Here is a 22557-nt window from a genome sequence, read left to right on the forward strand (position 1 = left end):
TGCTGGAGGCATTTTTGCATGATTTTTATTTGGTTTTGTTTTCAACCACTACATTCTTGCCAGCAATATTCTTTTTCCCCTCCTCCTCTTCCTCCTCCTCCTTTTTTCTTCTGGCGAAAATATTTGGAAAATACAACAAGCCTTCAAAAAGCTATCTCCACAAATCACTTACAGAACAAATTAGTTTACGTAAATTGTGTTTTTCATTCTAAGTGAGTGACTGATATCATTACTTGAATGTGAAAGCTTCCAGACGTGGCTGCAAAGAACGTTTAGTCTTGAACCCTTTGCAGGCCAGGATGCACCCACGTTTCAGGGTATTTCTGGAGGAGCTCCCCTTCCCTTCCCATGGAGCCCTGTTGGAAGCAGGATTCAGGCTGTCTTGTCCAACCCCTGCATGCTTTGGTCAGATTCAGAAGCTGTTCTGTGTCCCTTTCCTGGAGCCCGAAGGCCAAGAGGGGGTCGTTCCTGGAGAGGACCCACCCCTCGGACACCCTGTGTCGAGGTGCACAGAGGGCACCGTTCTCTTCACCTCAGAAGTGACGGGATGGGCAGAGACAACATTTCCTTCCCCAAGGAGAAGCCCACACGTGTGGTTTACAGAGCTCCCCAAGGAGGGCAGGGCTCTCAGCTGGTCCGTGAGTGACCCCCGAACACTGTGAGCACCCACACGTGCTTGTGAGGTGACAGGTGAGGAGAGCAGTCAGTTGTGCTGCTCCGACACCCTCGTGCTTTGGACTCTCTTTCCAGCCACGTGGCGTGAACGTGGCCGCGGCCCACCACACGGAAACACACACACACACACACACACACACACACACACACACGTGCGCGCGCTCCGAGAACAGTGCGGTTCTCTGCGTCTCGCCCAGAGGAACCCGGGTGCCTCTGGAGGCAAAATGTGCATCTGCACTTTTTTCCCTTCGCTCCCATTAGAGGCGACAGTCAGCTCATGCTGGTGCCGGCGACCCTGGTGCGCACTTGATTAGGGAAATCAGAGGTAGCCAACGAGACGTGGCCTGGGCATTTGTAAATTGAGTTATGCGATGGAAATTACAGGCTGGTTTCTTCCACCCTGCTTTCTCACGGGCACACGCATTCCGGTTCGTGAAATCTCTCCCTATCTGGCAGACGGCGCCCGTGACCCCCTCCTTCATGCAGTCAGAAGGCTTGCTTCGTCATCTGTCTTCTGTCATTTAGCAATTGCGCTGGGTGTTGATTCCTCCTTGAGAAGTGTGAGCTTCTGAACACAGGTGGCTTTCTCCCATCGGCACCCAGCACAGTGCCAGGCCCAGAGTCAGTACTAAATAAATGTTAGTTGTTGAATGAATGAATCGGTAGAGACCGGCAGCGCCACATTCTGTAATTAGATCTAGACAGCATAAACAGGCCACCGGAGACCAATTAGAGTTCCTCTTGCTCGCAGGAAGGCCATTAGCATTCTGAGATTATAACTAATTGTCAGAAGCCTATTTTTCTCTCTCAACACGTTTTCACATTCAGGCTTCCTCGTTTTTTGTCGTCATTCCTATTCTTAAGCTCATTTTTATTTGCGCATTTCCTTAAAAAGAAGGCTGTGGTGGTGTCTTCTAAAGAACAGTTGGCTCCGAGTAACTTTGTGAAGATGGTCATTCCATGCGACTCGTTCCCGGGGCCACCAGAATATCGCTTCCTGTCACTCGGCGCGCTGGCCGGCTTTTAATGATTCTGGAAGTGTTTTCTACGGGTCGTAATAAGGTCACGTGGGTGTGGCGGAGGGAGAGGGGTGGCTGGAGATACTGGGCTCTCTTCAGTTGCCCGTTACCCTGGATACGGGAGCCCTGCGTGCTCATTTATTGTGGCCACCACTCTGTACAAGTCTGCCTCGAGCCGGGTCAGAGAGCTGTGTCCTCCGAGCTCGGCGCGCAAGCCTTTTCATGTTGTGGGGATAATTTCCCCTCCCCGCAGCCCTCCCCCCTGCCCCCCCCCCCGCCACCTTCCCGCCACTCAGTGTTCTTCCCCCTCATGTCTGCTGTGTGCAGATTCCACGTAGACTAGCGGGTGAGCTGCTGACCCAGGCAGTGTGTGCGGTGAGGAAAGCAGGTTCAGAGACAGGAAGCCCTTCCTCCCTCCCTCCTTTTCTCTTTTCCTCCCGACCCCCCACTTTTTTCTTTTTTGGGGGGCAGTGGGAGAGTTCTTTAAAAATTTGGGGGGGTGGATAATTTCTCATTTTGTTTTGATTTTCAACTTGTAGAAAATTCTCAGGAATGAACTCTTGAACTCTTGCATACCCTCTATCCAGCTTCTCCAGGAGAATTTATTTGAGTCTCCCCGCTTATGCGTGTGTGTACGTGCACGCGCGCACACACGCACACACACACACACACAGATACACATGTATGTATGTGTATGTATTTATCGGAGGTATTTGGGAGTGAGAGACATTCTGCCCCTTCAGTCCTAAACATTTCAGTGTGTATTTCCTAAAGACAAGGAAATACTCTCTTAAACAACCATAGCACATTGATCAAAATCAGGAAATCTGGCCCTGGTACAATGCTGCTATCTCCTCCACGGTTCAAGTTCAGATGTTGTCATTCGTCCAGGATCCAGTCCTGGATCACTAGGAGCGTGGAATTGTCCCATCTCTTCGGTCTCCTTTTATCTGGAGCAGGTCCCGAGCCTCTGAGTTTTGTAACGTTTCCATGTGAAGACACAGGCCAGTTCTTTGGTAGGATGTCTCCCAATCTGGGTTTGTCTGATGTTTCCTCATGATTGGATTCAGGCTCTGTTTGGCAAGAAACATGAAGTAACATGTTCTCATGTGTCCTGGCGGGAGGCCCGAGACTCCAGTTTGTTCTGAAGTTGGCCTTTGTTGACTCTGGTGACTGGGGAGATAGAGGCGGTGTCTGCCCAGCTTTTAGGGACTTCTTTCCCCTCTGGACGTAAGAAGGGGAGTTACTTTGAGGCTTTGTAAGTGTGCTTGTCATCAAATTTCCACCCACTAGTATAGCGTCATTGACTGTTCGAGTCCATCTGCCACGAAGAGTGCTCCCTTCTCTGTCATTTGCTTACAGTTTGCTGAGGATTTTCCCATCTATATTCAAGAGGACTATTGTAGGCAATTTTCTTTTCCTGTTATATTTCTTGTCAGGTTTTAGACTCTGGGTTATTTGGGCCTCAAGAAACGAGTTGGGAAGCGTTCCTTGCTCTTCTGTTTTCTGAAAGGTCTTATTCAAAATTGGTGTTTTTTTCCCTTTGAATATTTGCTAGAATTTAAATATTTGTTAGAATTTACCAGTAAAACCTCTGGTCCAAGGGTTTTCTTTGTGAGATGGCTTTTGATAGCAGATCCAATTCAGATAGGGGGTTATAATCAGATTTGTTATTTCATTTGTGTCATTGGGTAAGTTGTGTATTTTAGGGAATTCATCTAAGTTGTTAAATTTATTGGGCTAAAGTTGTTTATACTATTTCTTTATCCCTTCTTTAATGCCTGTAAGATCTGTAGTATTTTCCCCTTTCATTATGACAGTGATAGTTTGTCTTATCTTTTCTTTCTTTCTTTCTTTCTTTCTTTCTTTCTTTCTTTCCTCTTTCTTTCTTTCTTTCTTTCTTTCTTTCTTTCTTTCTTTCTTTCCCCTTCCTTCCTTCCTTCCTTCCTTCCTTCCTTCCTTCTTTCAAGTTTATTTATTTATTTTGAAAGAGAGAGACAGAGAGGGAGTGAGTGAGGGAGGGACAGAGAGAGGATGAGAGAGAATCCCAAGCAGGCTCTGCACTGGCAGTGTGGAGCCTGACTTGGGGCTCAAACTCACAAAGTGTGAGATCATGACCTGAATCAGACACTTAACCCACTGAGGCATCCAGGCGCACCTCCCCCCGCCCGCCTTTTTTTCTTTCATGATCAGTCTCGCTAGGGCTTTATCAATTTTATTGATGTTTTCAAAGAACCTACTTTTGTCTTTGTTGATTTCTTTATTGCTTGTTTTCTTTTTCATTGGTTTCTACTATTATTTCCTTCCTTCTACTTATTTCAGTTTGCATATATTTTTCTAGCTTATTAAGGAGGAAAAACTCCTTTTAAGCCCATCTTTTCCCTTTTAAGCATGCAAAGCTTTTACGTTTATATCTTTGTGCTATTTTGACCCTTTTATTAAGGAACGATGTTGCTTCTGATAGCAATCTGCATCTTGTGGTCTACTTCGATGTTCGTAGAACTCCTCCGGGTCTCTTACACTTATGGTTTGTCACAGTGTACGCATGTGTCCTTTTACTCTCCTCATTAGGTGTCTTTACATTTCAAGTATTCCCGCTTTCGTGAGCATGGAGGTGGCCTTGCTTGTACACCTAGTCTGACCGTTTCTGCTCTTTAATGGGTGCATTCAGTCTGTTTATGTTTAATGTAATTATTGATTATATTGGGATTGAATTCTGCCATTTTGTTATTTTTTTCCATTTGTCTCGTCTGTTTTTGTTCCTCTGTTCATTCTTTCCTGCCTTCTTTTGGGCCAATTGAGTATTTTTGTAGTGCTATATTTTAATTCCTCTGTGAGTATTTTCAAAACCTATAACACCTTGCAATGAAGTCATTCCACACCCTCCTTCTCCTGTTTTGTGTGCTGTTGTTTTCACACACATTGGGACATATACCTTCCTTATGAACCTGATAATACAGTATTGCAATTTTTGATTTAAACGATCCTATATTTTGAAGAAATTAAGAAAAGAAAAAAATAGCCTCACATTTTTACCAGTTTGGGTAGTCTTCCTTTCCTTCCTGGATCTAAAGTTCCATCTGGTATCATACCTTCAGCCTAAAGAACTTCAGTATTTTTTTTAGCTTGACTGAGGATGAAATCTCTCCATTTTTTATTTAAAAATATCTTTATTTTGCCTTCATTTTTTTCTTTTTTCTTTTTTTTTTTTTTTTTAAATTTTTTTTTCAACGTTTTTATTTATTTTTGGGACAGACAGAGACAGAGCATGAACGGGGGAGGGGCAGAGAGAGAGGGAGACACAGAATCGGAAACAGGCTCCAGGCTCCGAGCCATCAGCCCAGAGCCCGACGCGGGGCTCGAACTCACAGACCGCGAGATCGTGACCTGGCTGAAGTCGGACGCTTAACCGACTGCGCCACCCAGGCGCCCCATTTTTTTTCTTTTTTCTTAGAGAGAGAGAGGGGGGGGGGGGGGAGAGGACACACATGAGTGGGGGAGAGGGGTGGAGGGAGAGAGAGAGAATCTTAAGCAGGCTGTATGCTCAGCACGGAGTCCCATGTGGGGCTCGACCCCACAACCCTGGGATCATGACCTGAGCTAAAATCAAGAGTCAGATGCTCCACCGACTGAGCCACCGAGGCGCCCCGCCTTCATTTTTGACTGGATACAGCCTTGTGGCTTTATAGGTTTATTTTTGTGTTTTCTGGCATTGCTTTAAAGATCTCGCCCTGTGGTCTTCTGGAGAAGCGAGCTGTCATTCATACGGTCCTGTATTAATAGTATCCTTTCTTCCTCTCTTAAAATTTTTCTCTTTATCTTTGCAGAGTGAATGCTTATCCCGATTTGTGTTCATTGAGCTGTTTGGATTTGTGTGTTGGTGCACTGCACCTGACTCGGGAAATTTTGGCTGGTGTTCCTTCGCGTGCTTTTCTTCTGTGTACCGTTCTTGTTTTCTCCTTTCGTTCTGGGACTTAGATCACACAGAGTCGGGGTGCTTCACGCTGCCCCACATGTCTTTGAGGTTCTGTTGGGTTTTTTAGTCATGTTCTCTCTGATGTTCAGATTTGATCATTTTTATTGATCTGTCTTTAAGTTCAGTGACTCTTTTTGTCATCTCTAATCTGCTGTTTGGCCTACCCATTAGGTTTTTAATTTCGGTTGCTGTATTTTTCAGCTCTAGTATTTCTGCTCTGACCTTTTTTATAGTTTCTGTAATCTCTGTGATACAGAGATTCTTTATGTGTCCTTTTTTTAAAAAACTTTTTTTTTTTTAATTTAAAAAAAAATTTTTTTTTTTTCAACGTTTATTTATTTTTGGGACAGAGAGAGACAGAGCATGAACGGGGGAGGGGCAGAGAGAGAGGGAGACACAGAATCGGAAACAGGCTCCAGGCTCTGAGCCATCAGCCCAGAGCCCGACGCGGGGCTCGAACTCACGGACCGCGAGATCGTGACCTGGCTGAAGTCGGACGCCCAACCGACTGCGCCACCCAGGCGCCCCTAAAAAACTTTTTAATGTTTGTTTATTTTTGAGAGAGAGAGAGAGAGAGAGAGAGAGAGAGAGAGAGAACATGAGTGGGGAGGGGCAGCGAGAGAGGGGACACAGAATCCGAAGCAGGCTCCAGGTTCTGAGCTGTCAGCACAGAGCCCGACACGGGGCTTGAACCCATGAACTACAAGATCATGACCTGAGCTGAAGTCTGATTGATACTTAACCAATGGAGCCACCAAGGCACCCCAATGTGTCCTTCATAATGCTTACGTTTTCCTCTTAATCCTTGAATATATTTATAAGAGCTTCTTAAAAGCCCTTGTCTGATAGTTGTGACATGGGATCTCACCTTGGTGTCGATTTATGTTGACCACTTTTTTTTCTTTATTTTGGATCACCTTTTCCTGTCAACACATAGGTAGTTTTTTCTTTTTTAAATTTTTAATGTTTATTTATTTTTAAGAGAGAGAGAGAGAGAGAATGAGAATGAGTGGGGGAAGGGCAGAGAGAGAGGAATACAGAATCTGAAACAGGCTTCAGTCTCTGAGCTGTCAGCACAGAGCCCAACTCAGGGCTCGAACTCACCAACCATGAGATCATGATGTGGGACGCTGAACCGACTGAGCCACCCAGGCGCCCCCATAGGTAGTTATTTTTAATTGAACACCAGACATTATAAATGATACACTGTTGAGAGTCTGGATTCTGTTTTATTTCTCTAACATGATTTTTTTTTTTTTCTTTTTTGGTCATAAGATGGCTATTTTGTTTTATAAGGTGCTCTAAAAGTGATTTTTCATGTAGCGGGCATTTGTTTTGTCTGATCTCCACCTCCCTGCTCTCTCCTTTGTGGTGTGTAGCTGCTGAAATCTCTGGTCACTACTCCTTTGCTGGGTCTTCCGGGATCTCCCCCATGCACGTATAATTTAGCAGTCCATCACAGATTTCAGCAAATTGAATCAAGCACGCACTTTGGGGCTGCCCTGCAAATCTTTCCTATTGCAGCTCGTCTTTTAACGATAACGTCCCCTCTAGTCTCCGCCTTTGGTTGCTTTCCAGTGCTCTTAAATGGTTGTTTTTAATTTTTTTTCTTCAAGATTCTGTAGTTGCTATGTGCAGGAGGGTAAGTCAGATCAAGCTGACTGTGTTATTACCAGAAGGCTTGGTTCTTTTCTATAGTTTCCATTTCTTTGATGAGATTTCCTCTCTGTTCATTCATTAGGACTCTATTTCCTTTTAGCCTTTGAGCTGCTTCAAAGGCTTTTTAATGTCTGGTAATGCTAACATCTGGCTCTTCTGTGGGTTTGTTTCTACTGACTGTTTTTCTTGACTGTGGGCCACATTTTCCTATTTCCTCTCATGTGTATGAATTTTTTTCTAGATCTGTGTTTTTGTTTTTATTTTTTTGCAACATTAAGTTTTTAATTTTAATTCCAATATAGTTAACCTATAGTGTTATGTTAGCTTCAGGTGTACATTCTAGTGATTGAGCAATTCTATACATCACCCCGTGTTCCGTGTTCCTCGTGGTAAGTGTACTGTGAGCTTTTTATTGTCTGTTGTTAGCAACCGATGAAACATTGTAGACACTCTGGGTTCTGTTATTTTCTTCTGAAGAGTGTTGCCTTTGTTCTAGCAAACAGTTCAGATTCTCTTCCCTCTGCGGTAGTCAGCAGCTGAGACTATTCAGTTCCTTCTGCCTTTGAGCAATTGCTTTTCCCTGTGAACCTCCCCATCTCCTCTGGGTATGTACGGTTTTGAGTTCAGCCAAGAATTAGAGGAGTATTTAATCACAGACCTGGGGGAGCGGGGCTTGCCCTTTTTGACCTTTCTCCTTCCTCCCTTCCTTCCTAGGATTTCTGCCCTCATTTTTCAGCGGCTCTGGCAACCTCCCTCTCTGCTCTCTGACTTTTCAAGCCAGGAATGCTGTACTTTTTGCTTGAGGTCCAGTTATACTGTGTAGCAATGCAGAACGGGGTGGGTCAGGCCTGGGCAGAAAAGCAAGGTGCATTTTTATGGAGCATGGCTCCTTCTCTCAAGGATCTGCTCTCCTGTAGTTTCTACCAGCCCTTGATCATTTCCCAGTGGCAGCCAGTCATTTTCGTTTTACTTTAATTGCGGTACAGGTAACATACAGTGTAATGTGAGTTTCGGGTGTACAATATAGTGATTCAGCACTTCCATACATCACTCTGTGCTCATCGTGGTAAATGTCCTCTTCATCCTCATCACCGATTTCACCTATCCCCCCACCCACCTCGCCTCTGGTGACCACCGGTGCCCTCTGCAGTTAAGAGTCTGGTTTGCCTCCCTCCCTCTCCCTGTCTCTCTCTCTCTCTTTTTTTTTTTTTTGCCTTTGTTCATTTGTTTTATTTCTTAAATTGCACATATGAGTGAAATCATATGGTAATTTTCTTTCTCCGATTGGTTTATTTCATTTACCGTTATACTCTCTAGCTCTATCCATGCTGTTGCCAATGGCGAGATTTCATTCTTTTTTATGGCTGAGTAATAGTCCATTGTGTGTGTGCTGCCTTCCGTAATTTGGCAGTTGTGAATAACGCTGCCATAAACATAGTGTTTATAGTGTTTGAATGAGTGTTTTTGTATTTTGGGGGTAAATACCCAGTAGTGTCATTACTGGATCGCCAACAACTGTTTTTCTACTCTGACCAGCTGTTATGTACTTCCTACCTCACCACTGCTGGGGTTGGGTCACATTAATTAATCTCTCCGAGTGTTAGTTTCTCTATCTGCAGAAATGACGATCAATGATGCCCAGGTCATAGGGCTCGGGGAAAGGAAAGTGAGTTAACACACACAAGTTGTTCATTTATGTTTTGGACACATGCTGGGTACCTGGCAAATGGCAATGCTTGAACTTCAGACAGACTCTTATCTGAGGAAATCTTGAGGAATATTTGGGCTTCTGCCGATCGTATTACTAGGCAGAACTCAAAAGAAAGCGTTCTCCACGTTTACTTCCTGGGTATCTTGGCCGTGTTTTGAATATCAGCTTCTGGAATTTACCGGGAGGTGTGTGCAGTATGTGAGCTGTGGTGTGTCAAGTGACTCTGCTTTTTCTCTTGCTTCTAGATCATCTGCAAACTGGCTTCGGTGCTGAACAAGAGCACAGTTGAACGCCTGCTGCTCCCTCGATTCTGTGAATTGTGCGGGGACGGGAAGCTCTTTCAAGTTCGGAAGGTCGGGACACGGAGTTTCGAAACTCAAAAAATTCCAGCAGCTGGAGAATTCAAAATCGATTCCTTGGCAGTTTCTCGGCTGCTTTAGTAGACGCAGGCTGGAATAAAAATGTGGCCACTGGGAACCACGTGAGGAGAGCCTGTGCACAGCGTTGCCCGTGTCGGCTGCAGCTAGGGGTGCGCGCAGGGACCTGGGGACGGGGTCCTGCGTGAGGCAGCCCCCTACTCGGTCGCAGGAACACGAGCAACGGGACCTCACTGACTTGCAGTTAGGTGCTGTGCCCTAACATGCACAGTCCTTCGCGAGCTGCGCCCCTTTGTTCCAGACCCTCTTAACCTTTGCCGTACCTTCCAACTCCAACCCCTGCCCTCCCCCTTCCCTTTCGGTGGCTTGTTCACTTGGTTACCAGATTCTTCCTCTCTGAGGCCATTGCCACGCCTCCCCAGACAGCCTCCTCCTCCTCCTTGCTGCGTCACTGGCCATCTTCCCTCTGGTCTCTCCTTGTGACGCATCGGCAAGAAGAGAGGTCTCATCTATCACGCAGAGAATATTCGGGGTCTCTTTTGCTTTATTGCTCACCAAATGCATTATGTATTGAGATCAGTTGGGAGCCAGAAAGTCCTAGGATTTGGTACTCTGTTTTAAGTCTTCTGTTTTCAACGCACCAGGGGCACTGGGCTGTGCCGTGTGGGCGGCAGGCTCAGTAAGTGCTTGTTAGGTGCCTGACTAGAGGAGTCATTGCCCTCGAGGCTTCTGCTCGTTAGTTGTCACGATTTGGTAAGACAAAAAGAAAGCTGAGGATAACGGGTATGCCTTTTCCCTTTTTAAGGTGTGTGCTACAAATTTTGGTGATATTTGTCATGCCGTTGGACAAGAAGCCACTGAGAAATTTCTGGTATGTGAAGTTTTGCCAGTTGTAATCGCTGATGCACTTCTTAGGGCACTTTTAAAATCAAGTGTGAAGTTTTGTACTTATGAATCCGTTACTTCGGAATGACAGCTCAATTTTGCATTCATCCGTTCCAAATTTCTGGACTTCTGAAGCTATAACCTTTTCCCATAAGTGTTAAGCAGCTGGCCCATGGAACGGAGCGGAAGCAACCCCAGCCCACTTTACTGTGGCCTTTTGCTGTCACCTCCTCACTGATCACTCCCCCCCCCCCCCACCCCGAGTCTCTTCTTACTGTCTAAGCCACTCTGTCCCTTCTCCTCTGCTCTTTCTAGAATACCTAGACTCTATCCCCTCACTCCTGGGCTCCCAGACCAGTGGGAGTTTTCTAGGTTACAGGTTAAAATTCAGACCCTTCTTGGCCTTTTGGGGCCCTTCATAAGTACCTTTCCTGCCTCACCTCTTGCTACTTCCCCTAGTCTGGGCGGGTCTCATCTTTGGCCATGTGTCCGACTCATGGGGGGTGGGGGGTGGGGGGTGGGTAAAGCCCAGGGGTCTGCATTTCCCGTCAGTCCCCTCGAGATCCTGATGTACGGCAGGACAGAGAACCACTTCCCTAGCCAGCAGGTGGCCTTTCGGCTCCCATGGCGCTTTCTGCCTTTCCCCCTGCCACACCTCTGCTCCTTACCATCCCTCTCTTTCCAGTGTCTTCCCCACCTGGTGGGACCCAACTCGCACTTCAAACCCGGCTCGAATGTGCACACGCCTCTGCAAAGTCCTCTCCTTGTCGAGGCTCACCTACCCACTGTGCCAGAGAGAATGAATCCCTCCCTTTTCAGCACCCCCGTAACATTTTGCTCAGAGTACGTGCATGTCTCTTATCACACCTCATTATGGTTCCGCTGATGTGGGGTCTTCACCCTCTCCTGTTCTTCTCTGTTTCCCTGGTGCCTACGCAGAACTACGCTAAATAGGGGCTGGCCGCTTTTATTTGACAGGATGCCCAGCCTGCGTTTTTATTTGACTTTTACTGGACGGGATTTTTACCGGACAGGATGTGTGACCTGTATGGTTAGAATGCAAGCTCAAAAAGTATACTCTCTAAATTGATTTTTAAATTCAAGTTCAGAAGCTCATTTTATTTTAAGTGGGCACCACATCAACATACTTCTGACCCCCAAATAATTCTTAGTGGGCCGTCGCTCTGAATCGACAGTCTTCTGTGTAATGAGTCTGAATGAAGGACAGCAGTGCCCGACATGCTAACCTTTCTGTCGGTGGATATTTCCACAGTCGGGGATTCACATTTGTGGAGGATTTTGGCTGGTTATTTTACGTTGGGATATCAAAAACAAAGCCTCGTTTTTGAAGGATAAATTTTAGAAGAGGATGTGGTCATGACCCTCCTACAGATAGCAAGTGAAGAAAGAGGTCAAAGATTTTATTGAAGTCCTTTATTCGTGAGGGAGCCGGTAAGGTCCAACACCTGGCTTAATGGGGAACTCGAAGGGCCTCGCGTTCATGGTCAGACCAAGGGATACCGACGTGAACTTGCATGTGGATTCAGAACTGCTCAGCGCCCAGGGTGATGGTCGAGCACATTCCACTGGACACGTTTGCATTTCTGTGGATAGGAATTATTTTGCATTACTGTCAGTTTTTAACAATTTACCTTCTATCACTTCCATCTCTAAAGGAAATGTTTCCTCACTCTCCTTCCATAGTTTCTTTCCGTTTCAAATGATTCCTTTTAGACTAGGATGTATTTCCGTCTTCTTTGTCATTAATTTATGGATACGCCGTAATTAAAAAAGGCACGAAAAAAGCTTTCTGCCCTTCTCAGGGTGATCAAGTTTGAGTAGCATGGTTTTGTTTGCTTTGGTAGATCCCAAAGTTTTTGGAGCTCTGCTCAGATAATGTGTGGGGGATGCGAAAAGCCTGTGCGGAGTGCTTCATGGCTGTGTCCTACAACGCGTCCCCGGAGGTCCGCAGAGCCCAGCTGTCACCCCTCTTCATCAGACTCATCAGCGACCCCTGCCGATGGGTAAGTGCGGGCCGCTGGGCAGCGCTGGCCGCCAGCCACCGCGGGCCGACTGGCCTCGTCTTGGCCCCTGGACTTGTGTCTCTTCGGTTACTGATTGGCGTATTTAGACCTTGCGAGGGTGAGGGCGCTTAAAGTCTCAGAAGCTCTGGTGCGCGGTCAGCAGGCGGCCCACACCCTGATGCCTGTCGTGAACGAGAAACGAGAAGGAAAACACTCTAACCGAAGAGTTAACCTTTTCTGTTCCTCTCACAAACATGCCCGTTGTGGTCCATACAGTCTGGTCAGGCACTTTGTGAAGTGTGCAGTCACTCGATGTGGGATTAAAATTCTGGGAGAATAGAAACCACAGGATGGTAGTGAGTTTTCCCTTATTTTCTGTTGAAAAATGGTCTGTTTGGAATTTGGAGAAAGCCTTAGAAAATCTGCCTCGCTAGACCCGATTCGGCGGACAGTGACGAGTCTGGTGGTCAGCCAGCTGCCCGGCCTGGGGCCTGACTCGTGTGGCCGACGCCACGTTCGCCGCTCTGTTCTCTCCGTTCGCAGGTGCGCCAGGCGGCCTTCCAGTCCCTGGGCCCCTTCATTTCCACCTTTGCGAACCCCCCCAGGGCTGGCCTTTATATTGGAGAAGACGGCCCCCTCAGCATCCGACCACCGGCTCGGGGCCTGGACTCTGATTTCACCCCGGGGTCGCCCGGCACAGGCAGTTGTGGAAGCACGTCCTCGGCCTGGTGAGCTCCGAGCGGGGATGATTACCGGGGCCCGCGCTTCACCTCAAGCGTCCACCTAAAATTTTAGCAATTATCTTGTCTGGAGCTTTAGTAACAGTGACCTCCTGGGCAAGATGGAATATTAGAGCTTTAATTATGTAAAGAAGCAAAAAGTAATTGCAATAATGATTTTGAAGCATGACTACTGGGTTATAAATAATGAAGCTACTGTGTCTCCTAAATTTAGATAAAATATTCATTGAGAGTAGTGATTAAATAACCTGTAAAGAAAATTTTCTCTTACTTTTTGATTAATGGAGTTCTTTGGGTGACTTACGCAAGCGAAGATGTGAAATCCCTCAAATGTACGCTTATGCCGTGGGATGATGTTACGTGCACGTAAACGTGGGATATCGCGTGCACGTAAAGGGGCCATTCCTGACCCACCATTGGCGGACGCTGTGCTGCTTCTCTAGTCAGTTCTAGCGATCGATCTCAGAGTTTTTTCATCTTTTGTCTGACGATCACGGGTACAACGCTAACCAGACCGCTCGAGGTCGTTTGCAAGCGTCTCTCCCTTGTCAACATCACACCGGAGCACGGGAGTAGTGATTTACACGTCAGATAGCACACCTCCTTTTTGAGACTGGTGCGTCCTTCCCCCCCATCGTTGTCCCTCCACATTCACTGAGCTCCTGCCGAATGTTAGGCCCGAGTGCACATGTCCCTCAAGACTCTCCCAAGTGGTGAGCAAATAGCACTCACCAGTGTCGCTCAGTACCTTTTGTTTTCCAGTGCCTGCCCCCTGGTGGGGTACTAACGAGCGGTAAGCACACGCAGTCTGGCTTTGGGCCATGTGGCGGCAGAAGCCAGGGTGACTCCCCACTTGCATATAATGGAGGGACTGGCTGAACTTTTGCGTGGCATTTTCACTGCACGCGATAAGCCCAGTGGGGCAAAGGGGGCTGGGTAGACCTCTCATGCTCTCGTGAGGCTATGATCTGCTCGCCCCCGGGAGGCTCGGGAGGGTCAGCCAGGGAAAGAGGAGGACCGGGCCTGGGAGGATGTGGATTTCATGTTTACCCATCTTACTTCCGGTCTGTTACATGGTGCTGAAAGTGCCCCCCTCAATCTTAACCTAGTTCCGCAAGGCCGGTGCGCACGGAGCCAGACCTGCCCACGGAAGGCACGTCCGCGGGAACCAGCAATTTCCTGTGCCGTAGCTCCTCTCGTGGCATCATGGGAAACTCAGTGGAAGACTCTGCCTTGGCTGGAGCTGAGCTGACCGGGCTCTCCCCAGAGGCCAGTGCCACCCTCAAGCTCCCTGAGAGGAACGACCTCCCCGTCAACAGCCACCCTGGACCCGGCTCTTGGACCTGCCCAGAGAGTCGTGAGGACGTATTCAATAATTTCCTCTATTGGCGAACTCCTCTCCCTGACATAAGCAAGGACCTGGAAGAGCTGCTTCTGAGTGAGGCTGGGCCACGCGAAAAAGGCTGCAGCAGACCCGAGCCTGTGCAAAACAGCTGCGTGGCCAGGAGCAAGATTCAAAAAGTCCTTGAGAGTTTACAGGAGCATGTGATGGATGATCCAGATGTTCAAGGTAAACGTCATCCATCGTGATTAAAGAGAAAACGGGGCCTTTCTGGGCTGTGCGCCACAGCGCCTGTGTGTGCTTACCTCGACGCACACAGTGCCCACGTGGGCAGGAGAGACTCTCTCTTGGTCTCCCCACGCTGGAGCTCTGGGGATCTCTGTGCAGGTACCTGTCGGGTTTTGTCTCCTGGTTTTGCAGCTGTGCGAGGCCGAAGTCGGCTTTAATAGAAAGGCAGATAGTTTGCGGGGCCCGTCTGTAGCAGTGGAAATTTTATTAGCTCCTTGGATGCTGTTACATCATTTCCCACGTTATAATGCTTTTTCTAGTTACAAACCGCTGAGAATGGTGCTCCTTTTGGAGCCTATTAACTCAGCCCTTAGCCAAACTTTAAGGTTTTTGTCTTTGTACAGCAAGGAAAAGTACAACTTCTTCTCTGGGGTATTTTTCGTTTTATGACTAGTGCTCCCACTGAGCATCTGATCTGGGAGCCGGGCCTTGCAATCCATATCCATTATCACGCCTCTCCTTGCTCTAAACAGTGCTATATTTGTATTCTTCCTTGGGTTGGGGAAATTGGAAAAAACAACACTGGCTGCTGTTGCCGGGCAAAGATTTGTGAAGCTTTCGGGAAAGGAAATGTGAAAATCCAGTTAGCCCTCTGATTATTCTTTTTCTTTAAATTTATAAAGGAAATTAAGTCAATGTTTGCTGAAGGATTGAGCACATGTAACATATCACTTCTAATAGCTACAGACAAAGGTCTGTTTTTGGAAAACACATTTTGAAAGCTGTGTTGATCTCAGCGCCGGGACCCGGGCCGGGCGCTGGGGCAGCAGTGACCGACACGGGAAGGAACCTTACGGTCAGGTGGAGGGGTAAACGAGCCACGGGTACAGGGTGCGGCAGGGGCTGGGACGGGAGGAGGCATGGCACGCCATGGAAGCACGGGGCAGGACCCCTGAGGACAGGGGAAATGTCTGAGGGAAGGCCTTGCAGAGGGGGCAGCGTTTGATGTGGCCCCCGAAAGACGACGGCTAGGAGCCCACCGTCCAGAGGAGTTGAGAGGGATGAGTTTCAGAGGGTTCCTTCAGCTCCTGGAAATCGTCATTTGTAAAAGCTCACGTGTATGCGCGTGCCTGATTTCTTTTTTTTTTTTTTTTTTAATTTTTTTTTTCAACGTTTATTTATTTTTGGGACAGAGAGAGACAGAGCATGAACGGGGGAGGGGCAGAGAGAGAGGGAGACACAGAATCGGAAACAGGCTCCAGGCTCCGAGCCATCAGCCCAGAGCCCGACGCGGGGCTCGAACTCACGGACCGCGAGATCGTGACCTGGCTGAAGTCGGACGCTTAACCGACTGCGCCACCCAGGCGCCCCAACTGATTTCTTTTTTGAGGAAGGACCCGTGGCTTTTCATCAGAGCTCATAGGGATCTGTGACCCCCAAAGTTTCAGAAATAAACGACACGCTGGCTCTTTGTGAACTGGCTGCTGCTGGAAATGTGACTCGGGCCATTGGGAAGGGCCTGGTGTGCTGCGTTAAGGAGGTGGGACCTTGCCCTGGGCCCAGCGGGGAAGCCAGCTCCAAGCTCTAAACATTTCAATGGATCTTGAGGTCTGTTGAATGTAACTAGTAGAAAACAGGATGTAGGAACGTGTGTGTGTGTGTGTGTGTGTGTGTGTGTGTGTGTGTGGTGGAGAAGGCAGCCATCTGGCTTTATAAATGGGGGAGCGGGACCCCTCACCGAGTAGGTGGACCTTTCAGACACTGGCATTCAGGCACCGTGGAAGATGGCGGAGGCAAACCCCGATTGTCCTAACTGAGGCGTTTCGAGTTCAGATTTGATGCTCTGTGCATGGCTGGCGTTTAGTTGGAACAGTTAAAGTTAACGGCCGTAAATATCACCACCTCCCCGAGAGCTCGTCCTGGGACCCCGGAGCACGGCTACTGCCTGGACAGATGTGCGGAAGGCGTGTGCTCACGGGGCACACCCACAGCCAGGCTGCCTTGTTGTGAACACCCCTCTGAAGTGAGTCCCTGCAAATCAAATAAAGTTATTAAAATTCTTGAAACTTCTCTTCCTGCAGCTCAGGTTCAGGTATTATCAGCTGCACTGAGAGCCGCACAGCTTGACTCTGTGAATGAGCCCGCGCACAAGCCGACAGAAGGTCTAAATGAAGTGTCCGTTTCAGATCCCAGCCCTGCCTCTGACAATCAGATGGCTCTGTCGGCTTCATCATCGCAGAAGGAGCTCTCCGTGGCCAGGATATTACAAAGCACAGTAAGCGTTTGCCCTCTCCCTCTGCCCCCGAGGATGTGACAGAAATCACAAAGCTGCATTTTCTTTTATTAATATATCTTGGCAGAGATGATAAATGCCAAATTTAATTTTGTTCTTAAGGTCATGTTTTGGATAACTAGACAACCAATCAATCAGGTGATTGATAAGCCTGACTCTTCTCCACAAAAACAGGAGTGGGGGGACCAACGAGCATCTTCCCTCTTCTCCGAAGAGGACGAATCTTGGTTCTTTGGGGGAGGATTAACCATATACGTGCCCTGATTCACTGCTGTTTTACAGCTTTTGGTAATAGCACAGGGTGGGTTCAGGCGGCTCCTAGAACTGGAGGTTGGCCCAGGCCTCACAGGTGGCCCACCGTGTCTGGTCCTCGCCCTGTAGATGCTCTCTTGGCACATGGTCGCTCCAGTGGTGGCCCCGGCATGCTGTTTCTTGGAGGAGAGACTTTGAAAGGCCAACGGCTCAGCAGTTTTTATCCTGCAGCCTGGAACCGGCCCCCGTGAGACTGGGAGCCTGCATTCAGGGAGAGGAGGGAGCCCGCAGTCTGCTCTCACTTCGAGTCCCTTAAGCTTTCCAGCTCGCCAGTGGCGGGAGGCTCCGACGCCTTCCTAACTCCTAGTAACTTGCTCTGGGGCCACTTTGAGCTGGGGTCCTTCAGGGGGTGAGACTAGAGCTTTAAAATCTGGGAGGAGTCCAGGACCGTGAAATCATGGGCGTGTTGGCCTCTCCTCCGTCCCGGTGCCATGGTGGATCGTCTCATCAAGCCCTGGGGGGGCCGGAGCCCCAGCGGCTGCGCCACCCACACCGTCCGTAATGAGATCTTAGGGACTGAGAGAACTCCTCACCTCCCTTCCCCTCTGGGCCTGTTCCAATAAAACAAAACAAAAGACCCGCTTGAAAAGCCTGAATATAAGATGTTTAGGGGTTTGTCCAGGTTGTCTTTGATCAGTAAGAAATGAGGTGATGTCCTGTTTTGCTGGTTTGTTTTCAAAAACAGGCAAGAGTACTCTCGTTGGTAGCGTGTTGCCTAGAGGGTGGAGATCACAGGTTAGGGAGAAAGGCATGGCCATGTCTGCTGTGGTGGAGACGTGATCGGAGTCTGGCTTCTTTGTCACATACGGAAGTGAGAGAAAAGAAAATGAACAGATTCCTCGGAGTTGGCTCTGTTGCACGAGGGATTGGAAAGGGCTCGCGTGAAGCAGGCCTTTGGCTTCTGGGGCGGGTGCCAGGGCTTTTGAATTTGCAGCTGGACTCTTAGGTTCCACTGGGATCAGTCAGGATGCTTCCAATTGCAAAAGAAGGGAAAGGGAACAGAAAACTCCCAGAGCTTAAGTGATCAGGACAGTGTTCTCTCCCAGAGACGACAGAAGAGCAGCCGAGGCCGGGCGGCTGGCTAGTGCAGTGCCTCGGTGTTGACCCCACCCCTTGCGTCTACTCTGCCTTCTTCGCGCACCGTCCGTGTGGCGAGATGCCCAGTGCGGGGGGTTGCGGGGGGGGGGGTGGTGGTGCCCTGGAGCTTCTCACCTGTGTCTTGACTGCCAGGTGGTTTTCTGGGGAAATGACCTCCCAGTGCCTCTTGAGGTTGCTGTCACTGGTGGCGGTACGTTGCACCCGGGGCGAGTGCTGTGCATAACAACTGGACCAAAGTCTTCGGAGTCAGATTAGCTCCTGAGAGAAGACGAATGACTTATTGCATATCAACATACACGCATTTATTAACTTGGAGAAATTGAGGTCTTAGGTTATCATACCAAAACATTTCTGTTTTGGGCTGGCCTCTGTTGAAACAAGCAGTACGTTTCAGTGGAAACCTGGGGGGTTGAAGATTGTGGTAGCATATGCCTCGGAGCAAACGAAGCATCTATCGGTGTATTAATCGACTTTCCTGGATCATATATTGAGCTGATTTGTCAGGATCCATTAAGCTGGTAGACAGCATGACATTTCAAGTGCACGTAGGAACCCATGTGACGGTTGGAGGAGAAGGTCAGGTTCATCTCTGCTAATGTAATCAATGATCAGAGACCAATATGTCACCGCTGAGTGTTCTTGCTCATTTTAATTGTTAACCTAATGTAAAGGTCCATCAGCAAACATTAGAAGTGTTTGTACACGTGAAAATCGAGAACAGTTTTCCAGGTAAATACTCCTTTATCAGCTGTGTCTTTTCGCTCAGATGGAATAGGTCTTCCCCTTACTCCGCTCCATCCGTCCCGGCAGGTGCACCTTGCTCCCGTGTCTCGGGTTCCCGAGAAATGCCGGACGAGTTTGCTCCGCGCTGCCTTCTGGGATGGCTTTTGTCTTAAACTTGTGACATTACTTGCCGGGCATTGATTAGCCACCCTGGGACCGTGGGGCTTAAAGGATGGTCAGTGCAGGTTGTTGGTTCTCACCAACATCAGCCTGTCCTCTCTAAGGGCCTCAAGCAGTCTTGAGATGAAAATGTACGACATCTGTTTGCCTTGGCACTTAAGGTGACTGACCTCTACCATGTCGTCTGTAACTGTGCAAATGTATTTTTTCACATCTGGAGAGATACCAGTGACTGGAAGGGAAGCACCAGTATTGGTCCGCGGAGGTCATTTCCGGCACCGAAAGAGGACTCCTTGAGGGGGGAACAATAGGACAGCTTCCTGTTTGGGGTAAGTTGGTAACGTGTCCCATCAACTCTGCAGGACCCTGGCGAACCCTGCGGTGGAGTCAGGGACCCTCTGGAGACCGAGCAGAGGCATCTCCCCGCCCCACTCGAGGAGAATAAATCTAAATTACAGGTTTGTTCCTTGAAAAGAAAAGCAGTTGAAAACTTCACATTTTCTGGAAGTTAAATTTAAGAACGGCCAGGGGAACCAGAGAGTTCCCATCAATATTAATGACTTCTCTTCGTTCATCATCTGTGTTGCTGATATTTCCTCTGTAACTTACTTAAAAAAAAAAAAACACACAAGTTCTGAAGGAGTGTTTAGAGTCTTTTGAACAATCTAGAACAGTATTTTAATAAAGCAAATCAAGTATGAGGAAAAAAATGTGACACCTGTCCTTTAATAGTATCTATACAGGTCATTTCAGTTTTTGGGGGTTTTTTTGGTCTGAAAAATTTTTTTTAAAAAAAATTTTTTTTTTCAACGTTTATTTATTTTTGGGACAGAGAGAAACAGAGCATGAACGGGGGAGGGGCAGAGAGAGAGGGAGACACAGAATGGGAAACAGGCTCCAGGCTCTGAGCCATCAGCCCAGAGCCCGACGCGGGGCTCGAACTCACGGACCGCGAGATCGTGACCTGGCTGAAGTCGGACGCTTAACCGACTGCGCCACCCAGGCGCCCCAAGGTCTGAAAATTTTTTGACAGATTTTTTGGTTGAACTATGTTTGACTTGGTTCTATCTTGTGGATTGGCTTCTTGTGTTATGTAAGGTCTCTTAAATGTTTTAAATGATTGTATTCCATTATCCTTACAGAAGTAAAGGTAAGTGGGTGATGTCTGAGGAAGGCGGTGACCCATCCCATCAGTTGGGAGAAGCTAGTGAAAATCCGTGTGTATGGGCTCGAGGTGCCAGGCAGTCACAAGACAAGGTGGTTTCCGTTCTCAAGAGCGTGTGCATCGGACTAACCAGATGTTGGTGTCTAGAATGTTCTCTGGAATATCCCATGCTAGACAAATTTGGAAGAGATGGGTCTAGACATTGCTTTAGCCTCATTCGGTCCAAGTCGAAAATTCACCTCCTGCAGAGCAGTTCACCAATCCAGAGCCCTGAGCTTGGACGAAGGCCTCTGGTTCCTCTGACGTCTCTGCTTTGCTGTTTTCACCTCCAAATTCCAGACTCCTTGTTTTTCTGAGCATCTTCCTTCTCTCCTGTGAGCATGATGGTCTCCTTTCTCTGCTCTTTCCCAGGATGTAATACCTCAGCCCCTGCTAGATCAGTACGTGTCGATGACTGACCCAGCTCGAGCCCAGACTGTCGATACCGACATCGCCAAGCACTGCGCCTACAGCCTCCCGGGGGTGGCGCTTACCTTGGGCAGGCGAAACTGGCATTGCCTCAAAGATACGTACGAAACGCTGGCTTCTGACGTGCAGGTAAAAGCAGGAGCCCGTTCGGCGGCACACGCGGAACTGGGGGGGCGGGGCGGGGGGCGGGGGTCGTCTGCTCGGGAGTGAAGGGAAGGGCCACAGGGCGTGCCGGCCTGTTTCTCATGTGGGTGCCATCTGGCACGCCTACCAGGCCTTCACGAGATGAACACTTTGGTGGCCGACCCCTGGAGGTGTCCGTTCTGCCCTAAAAATGCCATTTGTGCTCTTGGTGACGGTGACTCACGCTTGCTTCCCGTGACCTGTGTTCCGTGCACCCCCAGTGGAAGGTGCGTCGGACCCTGGCCTTCTCTATTCACGAGCTGGCTGCGATTCTTGGGGACCAGTTAACAGCAGCTGACCTGGTGCCCATCTTCAACGGATTTTTAAAGGACCTGGATGAAGTACGAATAGGAATTCTCAAACACCTGTATGACTTTCTAAAGGTAGGAAGAAGGATTGAAAATAAAGACCAGACCTTCCCACTTCAAAGCAATGTCTTAAACAAAAACAAAAACCCTGGCTGTGTGAAGGAGCAGTGAGAAACAAAAAAGCAACTAGTCTGGGTTTCTTCGGTTGAAGTCTACCATCCAGAGTCTTATAGAGGGTGTTCTCAGTGATGGGTAACTGTTGTTATTTCTTGCCTTTCAATCTTCCTGTCCCTCGGAGGTCTCATCCCACGGAGGATGCTAGACGCGTAGCCTAGCGCGCCCCGTGAGGACGAAGGAACCCAGGCCCCCGGGGTGGCGCGCACCGTGCCCGGGGTCACCCAGGGGAAGAAGCCGGCTGCGCTCCAATCTCAGTTCTGCGGGAGGGCTCTCTCTGCAAGACCTTGCTGCTTCCCTTCCGGCCTCTTCAATTTTTGTCTTAAAGGAATGATGAGTGTAAAAATAAGGCTTTAAAAACGACCTAGAGAAACTAATTACTCGCATCCACATGACCACGAGCTGCCCTTGACGGACTGGGGTGCATGACGCACCGGCTCTGCTTTCCTCTCCTGCTGACGGCAGAGAGCTGACTCCCTGGGAAACAGCAGTGGCGTTGTTTTCCGAACACACACGCACGTGTTGTTTCCAGGCAGGAAACTGTGAGAGGGGGAAGAGCTCGGGGGCATTCAGGAACACACAAGCACACACACCCACCGGGGCGGAGGTCGGAGGCATTTGGGGGGGGTACACGTGAGGTCCCTTAGCAGCAGCCTTAATTCACAACCACACCGGGTGATAGACGGGGCTCGAGGCATCGGGGGAATGCACAGATCTTGCCGGGGACGATTGTACGAGTTCAGGTGTAATAAAACAATACATTTGGGGTCGTTTGGAGGGGTTCTGCACTTTCATTTATGTATACATTTTTAAAAAATAGTTGCTTCATGAAGACAAGAGGAGAGAATATCTTTATCAGCTTCAAGAATTTGTAGTGACCGATAACAGCAGGAATTGGAGGTTTCGATATGAACTAGCAGAGTAAGTAAAACCTGTTTGGGGATATGAGAAGGCAAATTAGATGGAATAATTCTTAATTTTCCTACCTTATAATTGATTTCTCAGCTCGCAGTAATA

General features: G+C 48.4%; 1 protein-coding gene across 8 annotated transcripts in view; it reads left to right on the plus strand.

Moving 5' to 3' along the window:
* LOC124504186 (putative serine/threonine-protein phosphatase 4 regulatory subunit 1-like) overlaps window positions 1–22557 on the plus strand; it is an 83569-nt gene that overhangs the window by 52769 nt on the left and 8243 nt on the right. For 7 of the 8 annotated variants that reach the window (XM_047069553.1, XM_047069559.1, XM_047069554.1 and 4 more), the window contains 10 exons: window positions 9286–9393; window positions 10223–10288; window positions 12168–12326; window positions 12870–13054; window positions 14176–14636; window positions 16718–16911; window positions 19605–19700; window positions 20819–21004; window positions 21280–21441; window positions 22361–22461. In XM_047069553.1, the coding sequence (XP_046925509.1) occupies window positions 9286–9393; window positions 10223–10288; window positions 12168–12326; window positions 12870–13054; window positions 14176–14636; window positions 16718–16911; window positions 19605–19700; window positions 20819–21004; window positions 21280–21441; window positions 22361–22461 (1718 nt within the window). Of the gene's footprint in view, window positions 1–9285; window positions 9394–10222; window positions 10289–12167; window positions 12327–12869; window positions 13055–14175; window positions 14637–16717; window positions 16912–19604; window positions 19701–20818; window positions 21005–21279; window positions 22083–22360; window positions 22462–22557 lie in introns of those variants that run through there. The other variant, XR_006960334.1, reaches the window with a different exon arrangement.

Source organism: Lynx rufus, unplaced genomic scaffold, assembly GCF_022079265.1.
Source record: "Lynx rufus isolate CCGP_SWC_20201006 ecotype Redwood Valley unplaced genomic scaffold, mLynRuf1.p SCAF_8, whole genome shotgun sequence".
NCBI classification, from domain to species: Eukaryota; Metazoa; Chordata; class Mammalia; order Carnivora; family Felidae; genus Lynx; species Lynx rufus.